The sequence below is a fragment of the Glandiceps talaboti genome, chromosome 8 (genome assembly GCF_964340395.1).
Source record: "Glandiceps talaboti chromosome 8, keGlaTala1.1, whole genome shotgun sequence".
Lineage (NCBI taxonomy): Eukaryota > Metazoa > Hemichordata > Enteropneusta > Spengelidae > Glandiceps > Glandiceps talaboti.
Window position 1 is genome coordinate 19,878,251 of NC_135556.1, and position 14,612 is coordinate 19,892,862.

The following is a 14,612-nucleotide window of genomic DNA, read 5'->3' on the forward strand; positions in this document are numbered from 1 at the left end:
TGCGATATGTTGACCAAGGTCACGGTGTGCGCATGTGCAATTAAAATTGTAGAGCTTTCGTAACCGAGTCTATGAAATGGTACACTCATATACGTTTATATGTAAAAAAACCCACCTAATTGACAATTTGTTGTTGAATTGGTGGTGTGCCCCATCAATCCCAGCTATACAAAGCACCCGACTCATCATAAAACTAAATGAAAAGCATAAACATTTCAAAACAGTCAAACATATTTTCAAACGCTTCCATTAAATATGATGACCATAAAATCTTAAACCGAGAACGCCCTCGGAATTGAATTTGTTGGAAAACTCCAACCAGTTCAGTCAATAAAAATTATGTGATCTCCGTACAAATTTGATTCAACTTTAGTTATTCTAATCTAATATGACCACTGAATACGGTGTTAACGCTAAAGGAAAAATGAAAGATTGATAATTTTCTTCAACACACACGTCAACCATCAATTTGAAATTTCTGTAATATTTTGAAAAGGAACAAGAACAATCTTTCATTTGGCAAAGTTTGGAACGAATTTAAAGAACTTTGATTTTCATGTAAATTTGTCACCAAGGCACAATGAAAAATGTGACCAATAGAAGAAGTTGGAAGCAGAGTTGATGAGACGCCTAAAATATAAACACATTTGTTTATTCCTTTCCGTTAGCAACTATACTGTAATCGTTTTTGTCCTCCTTCATTAGAACGTAGTCGTTGTATATCATTAAACTGTATTTCACCTTTCTTTACCCTCTCTTCATATATTAAAACAATGCCCTTACTTCTGTGCCTATATAAGCTTTGCATTGCAGAGATTAGAAGCACTATAATACATATTTGCAGTTATCGATTTACATAGAGCAGTATATGCAGATCATAATCTATTTTCATAATCACAATTATTTTTCTGTTGTATCCAATTCACAAACATTTTGTTTTTGTCAAGATTCTAGCGTCAATAAAATTGTTATGACGTAATTCATTGGGCCCAATCAATGGTGAACTTTAAGTTTTGCCTGACAGGTATATGCAACGTGTCTTCCCAGTGAACCTAGTTTTGTCTGTATATCCACCGTGTCTTCCCAGTGAACCTAGTTTTGTCTGTATATCCACCGTGTCTTCCCAGTGAACCTAGTTTTGTCTGTATATCCACCGTGTCTTCCCAGTGAAGCTAGTTTTGTCTGTATATCCACCGTGTCTTCCCAGTGAACCTAGTTTTGTCTGTATATCCACCGTGTCTTCCCAGTGAAGCTAGTTTTGTCTGTATATCCACCGTGTCTTCCCAGTGAACCTAGTTTGGTCTGTATATCCACCGTGTCTTCCCAGTGAACTTTTAATTTTGCCTGTACATACAATGTGTCTCTCAGCTCTCCGGTGAACTTCGATAGCTCATCGACTTTCCCTAAACATCTGCCTAAACCAAAGTACGGTAATAAGACCCGACCAGTTACGAACAACACCTACGTAACTTACCTTTTGGCATTTTCGATAAGTTTGCCCTTTCAAAATTCACCAGACCTTTACATGTCACGGTTAAATTACTCTGATCACCTATAATTATCTTTTTGCTATCTTTTATTTCCCATTCACGTTCATTAGCTTGATGTATATATATGTATATATATATGTATATATATATATATATATATATATATATAGTTATCAAAGATATACGAACCATATATCCCTTGCCTTGCTCTTTTCTAGGTCATGAGAGAGAGAGGGTGGTGGTGGTGGGGGGATGACACACTTGTTGGCCCATTACACGTACACGTCACGTGTTAGTTGATATGAATTGTTACTATGGGCAGCGCCCTTATCCTTGTACACGTCAGCCGGAATTGAAGGGGGGGGGGGGTGGGGGTGGGGTCGAGAAAGTAGACTCAATTGTTGATCCATCATGATGAACCTAGCTATTTCTTTTATAATAACACTTTAAAGATTGGCGGTCGGATGGTTAAAGAGGAACCAACAACAACAACAACAACAACAACAACAACAACAACAACAACAACAACAACAACAACAACCACCACCACCACAAAGAAAAGAAAAAAAAGAAAAATTGTATACACGTACATGTTGGTGATGCTTATAAATCGTAATGGAACTTGACCAGCCTGAATGGTGCCCTAGAAATGAGACTTAAAGTCAGAAAAAAACTATGAAGCCTTTGTTTTATTTAAGAGTCCCGAATTTCAGCGATAAATGATAATTTTCGCCCAGATACGCGCTTTTTATGTCGTCATCTTACCATTTATGACGTCATAGTGTTTGTGGATAGGGTGTTGCGTTGATTTAGTAATTTTGTCTAATATAGGGTCATGGGAAAAATAAAATAAAATGGGCCACACTCACATATACAAATTTGACCCTTATATACTATATGGCCAGCGTCATTATCATTGTAGACTTCAACGACTTGTATCTGACTCTACATCTAGTACATGGTGGTCTTAAAAGATCTTAAGATTCGATGAAGGATATTCACGCTGCAGTGGAAAATACAGTTTGTCGAACATTGTTGTAAAAATTGTGAAGTCATTGCCCCAGTATTTACATCATGTACGTTAGGACTTAGGAATAAATGTCTTGTGTAAAGATTGACATACGCCACCACATGTCATTTTTTTCTATAATACCGTGTATACCAAAATTCCAATTGAACCGGTTTAAATAATATTTTGTAAAATTATATTTATATTTTTAAATGACATATGGTAAATATTAAACATAATTTTTATCAAATTATAATTATATGAATTTGAAGTGCAAACGATAAAATTTTTAAAGCTAGACGTAATGTCTTTATTATCAATTTTGAATGAAGCATCTTGGAAACAAAATCTTCACTGATGACAACTTTAACGAAACCAGTACGTACACAGATACAATATAGTAACCGAAATGTAATCGACGTACACATACTTATAGTTTCATGATCAAACATAACAAAAGTTGCCAGGGAGTAAAAAAGACGATTGGTTATTCATATTATAGATCACGTGACATATCAAGACTGTAATCTGCATTCACAAATCAATCTCCTGAAAGCATCTCTGAAATTTTTGTTCGCCAGAGCATAACATAGGGGATTGAGGGCGCTGTTCGTGTAATAAATCCAATAGACTATGCCGAACGTTGTGGAATCGAAACATTCTGAACAAACAGTTATAACCATGGCGACGGTGTGATAAGGCATCCAACACAGAATGAATGCAGCAAGTAGGGTGCTAACTGTGATTAATCCTTTCCGTGCATGCATTGACCGATTTGTTGAGTTTTTAATTTCGCTGAAGACATCTTTTGAACGGCGAAATTTGGCAACTTCATGTACGGGGTAACTAATGTCTGGTGTATATTTATCTGTGTTTACCGTATTTCTAATAGTTTGCTTATCGTCTTTTAGAGACGAATGTCTGACTGTTAAACTCTTTTCGTTTTCAAACGCGTGTTCTGACTGAAAGGGATTTCCCTTCGTTGACGTGTTTACAATATTAATGTGGATATCCGATGGCGATGCACTTTCATCGATCATTGATTTAGATTCTTGTGTTACAAACGTTGCCTTTTTATCATCTAAAGTGTCATGACTACTTGATATCGGATAGATCGAGGTTACGTCTCCTTGACTACACAATGAATGGATTGATTCTGCACCGTCAACTAAATCAAAAGGGATTGCATCTATCGCCCCGCGTATATCGTTATCATATGTAACTGTTGGATTTACATCATTTGAAAGTTCCCCAGAAGGAAGATTTTCAGAGAGTGTGGCTGTATTTTCTCTGTCGTCTAAAACTTCCTGACTTTGGTCCAGAATTTCTGATTTCGTTGCGCCTTCATTCACTCTTAGGCTTCCTGTTAATCGATTTTCTGAACAAGTTGTTTCCTCGGGGACGTGGTGTTTCATTACAAGTTCATTGCTTTCACTCCGTTGCTCATTATCTTTTTCGTTGGTATCACACATTTCTACATCTACATCTACAGCCAAATTATCAATGCCATTATACGTTTCCATATGAATGGCTCCCTGCTTTTCTACCATCAACTCTTCTCTGGAAACAGTTTTATTAAGAGAAACAAAGTTATCTTCATTTTGGTCTTCATCACAAACGGATTCTCCTACATCCCCTACATCGTTTTCACCCACTGTTTTACCATCAAATTGAGGTTTCTCAGCCGTTTTCCCTTTGTTTTTCCTTACATTCCCTATCTGGTGTTTCGGCAAACGTTTTCTATTGGCAATACTGTGGGCGATTCGGTAGATTTTCAAGTACAAAGTAATTTGAATGATAAGTGGCAACCAGAATCCGAGAACAGTCTGTGTAATAACGAACCATGTTACTTCCAAGTACTCAACGACGCACACTTTTTCAGGCACAGTATAAAACCCTTGGATATGCGGCCATGAAAAGTTGGGTAGCCAGTATAGAACGATAGAGATAAGCCATGTCATCAGAATAATGCACAATGCTCGACGTTTAGTGGTTTGTGTTAAATGTCGGATTGGATCTACTATCGCAGTATGGCGATCAACGCTAATGGCGATGATCGCAAACAGAGAAACGCTGCAAACGGTATAATCTGTTGCTGTCCACAAATCACACAATATTCGACCAAGTGGCCAGTATCCAAGGGTGGCATACATCGTGTAAACGGGAACACTTAATATCCCGACAAGGAAATCCGAAACGGCTAAATTCACGATGTAGAAGTTCGAGATAGTTCTAAGTTTTCGGTGAAATGAAAATAATAGAATAACAAAAAAGTTACCCAACACGATTGAGATACTCAACAAACTTCCCACTATGGCATACCAAAACGAAATCTTCGGTAAATCATCCGTATCTGTTCCGACAGATGATATAACGTTGTTGTTGGTTACTGCATGTAATGTGGTTGGGAAAATAGCAGTTGTGGGAACGTCAGAATTGTTCCAATTTTTAAAATAGTTCTCAGTTTGCGTTGAATTCACAATCGTTAAATTATCAGCCATTGTTACACATTCAGCGAAATGCTTTTTTCCATGTTCCAGTAAAAATCTAGTTGACCATTACGATAATTGAAATCGCTCATTTTCATGTCGAATCCACATTTGGTACTATACATGTTACAACACTATACAAAGTCGGAACAATCCAACATAAGTCACGTTAACACACCAAGAGCACGGTATCCTACCTGAAATCGAAAATAGAAGAATCGTGTTAAGAGTCTGCAGAAAAATACTGAATTGGTCTTGAAAATTAAAGTTGAACGCCGGAAAAGATATCAAATCCGCCCCAGCGCAATTCTACGTGGAAAGAAGAGAAGATCAGAAAACGTACACCTTGAGGCCTAAATTATGTGGCTGTCAGCTTAGAAGAAAGCGCTGCACCAAAGTGTGTTGTTTACCTAGCTGAGATGTCCGGGTTAGTACATCAGAACGACGCCGAGCTGCTTTACGTGAATCCTTTGAGTTTAATAATGCAACGATGACGGTAGGTTAAAAGCCATACATCATCCAATGCAATCATGCAAACAGAACACATTTTCCAGTGTCTTTGAGAGGAGTGAGTCTCTGCGAATGGCGAAAATAAATATGTCTGTGATGTGCATTGACGACTGCTGAATACTAGTAATAACATTCCACGCCACTCACTTAAATAGAGAGACTGGGCGATAATACTATTTACTCGTTCATTACTACGTTTAAACGGACGTATTTTCCTAATGATTGCTGTCAAAACTAGTACAATGGTGTATTATACAAAGTTATTATCGCCTAGAGTCTATTTATTTGCCTTCAAATGTTGTCAATGCGATTTCAACCCTTTGATGTACGAGGTTACAACGGAAATTAAGTAGGAAGTGCAATTTGGCATATCATTACAATCTAACTTCATAATATTGGCGTGTTACGTCTATCCAACTTCATAAATACACTCGATATTACATTTCTTAATATACACATGCAAGCATGAAATGGTCTCAAATTTGAACATCCGGGATATTGGCCTGGCAAGTCAATTTAATATTGCCCAAGGACAATTGACAAGAGAAAGCGTAACTCAAATTGTGACCATTTTGATTTTGAAAGACACTTGAAACAAAATAAATTTGGAAATCTAACTTGTTGGAATGATAATTACAATATACATATGATATGTGTTTTATTGTCATATATATACTGATACATATATAATGAAATGTGCATTGATTTTGCGTGTAATGAAAAAATTTACAAAAACAATATTCTATAGAGGACTCCTAACACGAAACGTATCGTACGCATGTTGTCATTGTTTCAGATGGTATAGGAACATTCCATGAGAAATTGAAGCATACTAGTATATTACCAATTATAATATAATATAAGACAAAATCAATATAATATACATTAGCCATAATAAAGAATATCTGTTCGCCGTGTTCGTAAGAATTTTTTTTACTTGTCTCCATTATGTCACATAAGGAGGGGGTGGGGGTAATGCGCCCTCACCATGCCTGGTGGATAACCATCCGATGCCGAGACGCACACACCATCGTAATAATACATGCCTCAGCATATCGTACGCATGTTGTCATTGTTTCAGATGGTATAGGAACATTCCATGAGAAATTGAAGCATACTAGTATATTACCAATTATAATATAATATAAGACAAGTATCTCATCAAAATATGGAATTTTGATAGACACTAATTCATTTTAATAACAATCTAACCCACATCTATAACCAAGTGACAATCATAATTATAAACAAAATCAATATAATATTCCATTCCCATCATATCAACATTCTATCGACACGTGACAAAAACTATACCTCAAATATGTTGCAATCATTCTGCTGTTCACAAGTGTCCGTCATGATGAAAAATTAATACAAATGATTGTAAAGAGTCATAGTTCGAAACTTCAGAATTTTTAGGAATTCTATTATCAATAAATTGTGTGCGTTACCAGTTCCAATATTTAGGTTTGGGCCTTCGGAAGGGCATGGTCATGTGACCCATCCTCCTCACACAGGGCTGATTGCCACACAGAACAGAAACATAACTACAGAACGGGTTAAAATGTCTATACTAATTCTGTGTTAGATGCAATAACAATTATAATGTAGGACTGAACCTGGCACGACCTCCGGTGGGAAAAAATAGTTTTGTCTTTGAATGATGTTGAAGAAACCACTCTATGTATAATGAAACTATGCAGTGTCCAACAGTTTACGGCTAGTTTTTAACATACCAACAAAACCATAGTTATATATCGTCTCACCATGTCATACAATGTTTTCATGTTTGTATGTATGTATGTATGTATGTATGTATGTATGTATGTATGTATGTATGTATGTATGTATGTATGTATGTATGTATGTATGTATGTATGTATGTATGTATGTATGTATGTATGTATGTATGTATGTATGTATGTGTGTGTGTGTGTGTGTGTGTGTGTGTGTATGTATGTATGTATGTGTGTGTGTGTGTGTGTGTGTGTGTGTGTGTCTGTCTGTCTGTCTGTCTGTCTGTCTGTCTGTCTGTCTGTCGGTCGGTCTGTCGGTAGGTATGTAGGTAGGTATGTATGTTTGTTTTCTATTTCAAACCAAGGTATCCATGGGGATACTTAAAAGTATTATTGATTATTATAAGAGATTATACTTTTACATACCATGATATTAATAGAGTCACCGAAATGTTAATAGCGATTCTTATTTTTATTTCATACTTACATCTTTCTCATCTATGCCGCCCTAGCTTTGTTAAAAATAAAGGACAAGATTATCCCCTGTGATTACTTTACAGAATGGCTTTGAAATATCTTTTTTTCAGTTTGATGAACATGATGTAAGCCTGGGGCTCTACCTCTATACCTTTCAAATTTATTTAAAGGTATTGATTGCAGCATTCTAATGGACAGGGAGTCAAGGGGATACCTTGTAACTGTTTAAAAAGTTATTTGTCCTACGGGAAACAGTTTGCAAATGTGAGTAATCACATTTCAATTCACAAACTCATGTCATTGCTCCCCATGGGGATCTGTTCTCGATCCTGTTTTACTCTTTTAAACTCTAAGGACACTTCTCATGCAACTATTTTCTAATGATGTTAACTTCTTCCATTCTTTTACAAACAATACTGTTCACATCAATGAAATAAACGCTATTGATGTGTTTAATTAAATTGTTAATTGGTATTCTGGGCACAGTCTCACTATTAGCCTAGTAAAATATATCAACTTCATGTTCGTATTTCGTCCGTCGTCGGCATTTCTTCAGCCTTGCGATACATATCACATATCAATTGAACACAGATACGAGAAGTTGACCGACCACGTTACACACTGGAAAGTAGAAATTCGCTTCCATGTACCAGCAATGAAACACAATATAACGAAAGTGAACTCCAAAATACATGTAAGTAGATGAATGACTCCGCAGAAAGACAAAATCAAAATTAAACGACAGTATACGAAGGAAGTAATGGTAAATAATAAAGGAATCGAGCTCTATTCCTGTTGAGGTAAATAGATTCTCTGTACCTGTTTTACTAACACACCTGATATTGACTCGATATTTTACTTTTAGTAACTTTGATCTATCGTTCTATTTGGCTTGATATATTCTGTCTGCTCTAATCACATTTCAATAATTAATGTTGTCGGGCCTGATAATATATCATGGTGACACTTCAATAACGAATGTTGTAGGGCTTCATAATACGTCTTGACGTCTCGAGTGTGTTAGTCACATGGGACACCTTGATGGAACTTGACGCCACATTAACGAAGCTACCTCAGTTTATTTTGGGACATGATCCTTGCTTTCACTTAAAGTACACACTGAATACTGGCAGTTTAATTGACTGCAAATCATGTCATTCCATTTCAGTTATTCAGTCATGCCTAAGTGTATCGTTAAGCCAACGGGGTTAATAATACAAATACATACTTTATTAAAACAACCCTCTTAACTGAAGTTACGAAATCTTAAAATGCGTTTATATTAATATTCAGTTGGGCTTCAGCTTCCTTAGGGGCCAGGGGGCACGATGTATGAAATAGTATGGACAATTATCTTCACTAAATCAAGGAATAATATGTCACTTCATCGTTGACCTAGATGATACAAATGCTAGGGATATTATTCAAAGGCGTGACACTCTGTACTATACATTCCACACCCTGTATAATAGTAGCTATACATAATTAAACGTTTGCTTGCTTCTGTTTAATCATAACATTTGGAGAGAGATGGTTTAATTCATGAAGTAACCTTCAACCCGTTCCGCAACTGTTGGCTGACCTACAATACAGGTAATTTCGTCTTAGTTTGCAAAAAAACTATCAAACGATATATCAAGACTGATCACATGGTTTCATGTTGAGATAGACACAATAAAGATAACACAGAAATACCCCTTACATAGTGTCTGCTCTGTATTTTGTTACATTTGTAATTTTGTGTTATCATTAACAAAATACGTTTGTATTTGTTACCATTAACGAAATACATGGCAGGTACTGTGAAGGATGTTTCTGTGTCCTATCTCAACATAAAACCTGGTGATCAGTCTCACTGAGCTTGGTACATCACTTAGCATTTGCAAGCTGAGACGAAATCTCCGGTATAGGGAAATTTTTTACACCTCAGTTTGGCGATATTGGTATATAGTTCTATTGTAATTGTACATCGATACTTCTATACACATATTCTTCCAACCACTTAATCTATTACAGTGACTAAGAACAGTTTTTCAATTCCTCTAGGATTGAAACCACTCAACTGAGACGTAGCTATAATATAATTCATGCTTTCAGCATATTTATGATTCCCTTGGATGTATTGTCACCATGACAACAAATTACACAGTTAATAATGTAACTTTTGGTATATATAATGAATACATTAATTGCAAAGTTACCATCTCAAATAACGTATTATAAAAGAATATCTACACATACTGTGTGATGTACATATTTCACTTCATTAGTCGAACAGAAAAAGAAAGAAGTGGAAGTTATGTCAAAATCCAGGTATATAATAGAAACGAACAGCTGACTATGCAAATTAAAAGCAAAGAGTAACGTGAAATAGTTTGAATAACAATTTGCTATTTGTGTAATACCTAACAGAAAGCTATATATACACTCGTAAATGTTACCAAGTACAAATGAATCCTTATATTCACTTTACAAGCACATTTGTAAGTCTGTTACATTCACTGATTTAGTTAAGGCCTCGTTTTCTTTGAAATTGGCCCCTGTATTCTCCATCAGGCCATTCGCAATCGGTTGCGTCGTTACGTTTGTCAGGACCTTTTCCCAAATATTCCACACGACAATGAATGTTCAAACATTTAAAATGTTCATTATAGTCACATGTTAATGACGTCACCTAGCATGACTAATCCTGGATTATAATTAAAGTGAATCGAGGGGAAATATTCCAATGAAGTAAAATCGTGTGACTTCATTTTGTGACCTTTAGGGAGGCAAGGAGTCAATTTAAGCCCTGCTATTAAATCACAAACGCAATTCTTCGCGTTTGTCAGAATTCTGACGTAGTGTGTTTACCTTATATGACATAGAATGTCTGGCCATATAAATAATGAGAAGTAAATTAGTGCAATAACGACTTGGATCTAGAAATAATCACTTTTAGTAACTTTGACTTTTAATAAAATGGTTGGATTCGCTCAACGCAGTCTTTAAAAGGCCTCTGTATTATGCAGAGACAAATCACGAGTAATGGAGGAGGTATTGATGTGGAAATATGTCTTGTACAAAGAACAAAACTATTGAACGTCGATTGCGAAAATGATGCCCAGTACGTGAGGTTAACTATATCTCAAGCTAGAGTCCAGTCATCGCCTTTGCATTCGAAATTCAATAAAAAAATTAGTTCTGTTCTTTGTGCTTAGTAGTCGTTTTCCCACACGAATGGCCAACATCGCCTGTGGACAAATGTTCCCTACCGCTGTGTGTCTATGGATTAATTGCCAACCTGCACAGTGTGAACAACTATCTCACATGGCATCACAGTAAGTGTGTCGACAAATGGACGACCGTTGTGACCTAAATCTTGTCACTTGCCATTAATGTCAGCACGTGAACAAAAGTGCGAATTCGTGCCAGAATCAGAATGAGTATATGAAGGATACGAGTATTTATGTATTTCGTTTTTAAACCCTTGCGATCAATATTCTGTCACTGTAACTTTAAAGAAAACTTGTAATACACGAACATTACAACAATTTCCGTTACTGTTTTGTGTTTAACATTGCAGGTCTCAGATCAAAAGACATAAATCCATACTGGAATCAACTATTTACTCTTTATAATGCATTAATACAAATAAGAGAAATGAGTGTTATTAGCACTATTATCGACTTTCATTGTATTTGATAAAGTCATATTTGAAAAATCGATGTTACAAATACCCTTTCTTTGTTTGGCGCCATTGGCATACTTCGACAATGGATTTGAATTTGTTCATTACTCCCTCATAACGATAGAAATGTTGCCTGTACATCCTACAGACATTAATGTTACAAGAGTTATGATAAATCGACACGAAAAATATCAAATACCTGACAAATACAGTTATGACTAGTTTTGTAAAACAGAAGAGCACCAAGAGTCTCATTTAATTCGCGGTTTTTGTGTGTGAAACGAATTAATGAAACTAAAACAGCAGTGAAACAAAGTCCTTCAGGCTCTGAAAAAAAGCATAATTGATAAGAGTGCATGATGGAATTAGATATTGCTTGGTCAGTGATGGAATGACAATGGCGACAGTCTTCAGACGTTTAGACATGCATAGGATACTCAACATAACCGTATTCGACCTTCGACACTACATCAGCAAACCCATCACTGTATTTCAATTTTGTAAAAAAAAACAAAATGTATTTCAATTTTGTAAAAAAGAAAAAAAATCCTTAATGATAGGAAACTTAAATGTACCTACCGTTCCTTTAGATTTTGGTACACTTAGTTGTCGCCTACGTATTATCAGAAAGCTGTATGTACCGCTTGTATATATACCTCGTTCAATGCGATATCTTTTTAAATGAGCTGTTACGTCAACACGTCGATATCAATTCTAGTTATTCACAACCTCTCGTTATTTTAGAGGAGTCAGCTGTTGCAACTGCATTTAATTCAATCCAATCCAATCCACCTTCCTTGTAGTACTAGGATCCCAGACTACGGTTTACAGATGTCCTAAGTCGACCTACGTGACGACATATGAACACATGCATATATGATGTCTTAATTTGCAAGGTCATGACCCTAATGTTTCGATTGCACACTGTATTGTTGTGACTTGAAGTTAACCCGAGATAACTTGTTACTATAAGTTCACCTTTTTAATTATAATGATTGACAACCCGTTTTGTAAAGTGTTACTGAAATAATTGGAATGGTATTGTGGATAGTTAATTTGATGTCTCCAGTGCGCCCGTCACTCCTGAACGTAAATGAACCATTATTGTGCTTTAGGTAGAATTAATATGAAATATACTTGTTGATTAGAAGAGATATGAAGTCCAATTCATCAATCGTTATGCCTTCCTTGTAGTTACGTTGATCGACAAAATCATCAAAAGGCACTTTATTTATAATGGAAAATAAATGGCAATGAAACGGTGTGTACGCTGGACAGTAAAATATGGTTACTTAGAACGATAAATTGGAAACAAACTGACGTTTCAATCTACAATGGACCTTGATCAGTGTGTATACTGACGAATTTAGATTTCTGTCATTATCCCCTCAAGCTATGTGATAATTCACACCATGCCAAGAGATGTGGTGATAATGATGCTATAACATGTAAAATGGAAAATTATGAATAAACGTGTTTAATTTAGAAAAAGACGCATACATTATCCTGTTGCTTGATGTTCACCATTCAATATATCATGATGGTTATTAAATTTTCATGTCACTAATTTTTCTAAAAAATAATGAATACAACGTTATACGATATACCACCACCACCACCACCACCACCACCACCACCACCACCATCATCACCATCACCATCATCATCATCATCATCATCATCATCATCATCATCATCATCATCATCATCATCATCATCATCATCATCATCATCATCATCATCATCATCATCATTTCATCAATATTTCATTCCATATTTTCTAAAGTCAATTCAACCAATTCATAAAAAGTACGAAATACAACCCTGCATTTTCTTGAATGTAGTATGCCAAATAAAGATGTGGGTAAAACAATACAACTGATAAAAAAACAATAGCGGGTTGCCCTGATGTAGATTCACACAATGCTTTTATCAGTTTGTTTATGTATGGGGAAGTTACTACTAGTATAATGTAACGGTAAAAGTCGTACTCAATATTATAATGTGTAATGCTGTATCAGTAAACAGAGTCATGGGTTCCAGACTCCTGTGGTGTTTATGCTTTGATAAGTTACTGGCACTAATTACAATTTATGTCTTTACATGAACCTTGTCTCTTTCCCGCTTACAGCAACCAACCAACCAACCAACCAACCAAGCACGAAAACGCATCGTTTTTTTTTCGCGGGGTGTAACATTTAATATACTGACTGTTCCGACATGTTTGGATGGCATATTCATTATCGATAGCAGTCCAGTCAAAACAATTGTGAGATGTATATATATATATATTTAGGGACTCGACGTGAAACAGCTGTTTAACATTTCACGGATACGTGTCTTTATTACATTCCATACATTTGCTATTGGCACGTAGGAAGTATAGGGACTTGGTGACATTTTGGTGACAAGATTATTGAGTGATGTATGCAAGGAGGTCCGTTAAGTGTCGAACATGTTGTCATCTCTGATATGCGTCGTATTTTCAGAATAAAAGCATCTAAAGTTACAGCATAAAATGTGTAAGGAGGCCTCGTTGTATAACTGTTTTTACTAAGACCTCCCAGGGGTATCAAACAGATGTTTTTAAAAATAAGGTGTAAAAGTAGAAAAAAATGAAACAACTAGTAAAGCAGTGCGACCCAGATTGACTCGAATTCGATTCTGTGTAGAGCTGTACATTGCCATATTATAAACAACAAATCTTCGTAGAAGACATAGCCCCTTGCAATGTGTAAATACTACAATATGCCTGTGATAGGCAGGAATTGGCTTGATTTTGATAATTGACCCAGAAGGTCAAAGGTCAAGCTCTACAAAATTAGCTTGCATCTGATAATCTGATAATATAGGGGTAGACACCTGAATGGGGTGTCTGTGTATTACAGTTTTTGAGTTAGGCAGTAAATACTACAGTAAATGCTTTTTAACTACAAATATGGTCACCATGTGGTCAAATTAGCATATCTCATAGAACAAATTGACCTACATATGTCCAATATGATATGTGACCTTTGTCTTAGGTTTGAAATCAATCGGATATTGCATGTCTGAGAAATGACCTATTATGAACGGATGGACACACAGACGGAGCCCATTGTAGTAGCCTTCCCCTTTGATGGGAAGAGGGGGGAGGGGGCTAAAAACATTAAATAACTAGTAAAGCAGTGCGACCCAGATTGACACTGAATTCGATTGTGTAGTGCCGTACATTGTCATATTATATATTAA

The 14,612-nt window shown here is 36.0% G+C and overlaps 1 protein-coding gene across 1 annotated transcript; it reads right to left on the reverse strand.

Moving 5' to 3' along the window:
- Nucleotides 1–3,014: 3,014 nt before the first annotated feature.
- On the reverse strand, nucleotides 3,015–5,000 carry LOC144439316 (muscarinic acetylcholine receptor M2-like). Its single transcript, XM_078128596.1, has one exon. It carries the CDS (start codon nucleotides 4,998–5,000, stop codon nucleotides 3,015–3,017), a length of 1,986 nt encoding a protein of 661 aa, XP_077984722.1.
- Nucleotides 5,001–14,612: the final 9,612 nt, after the last annotated feature.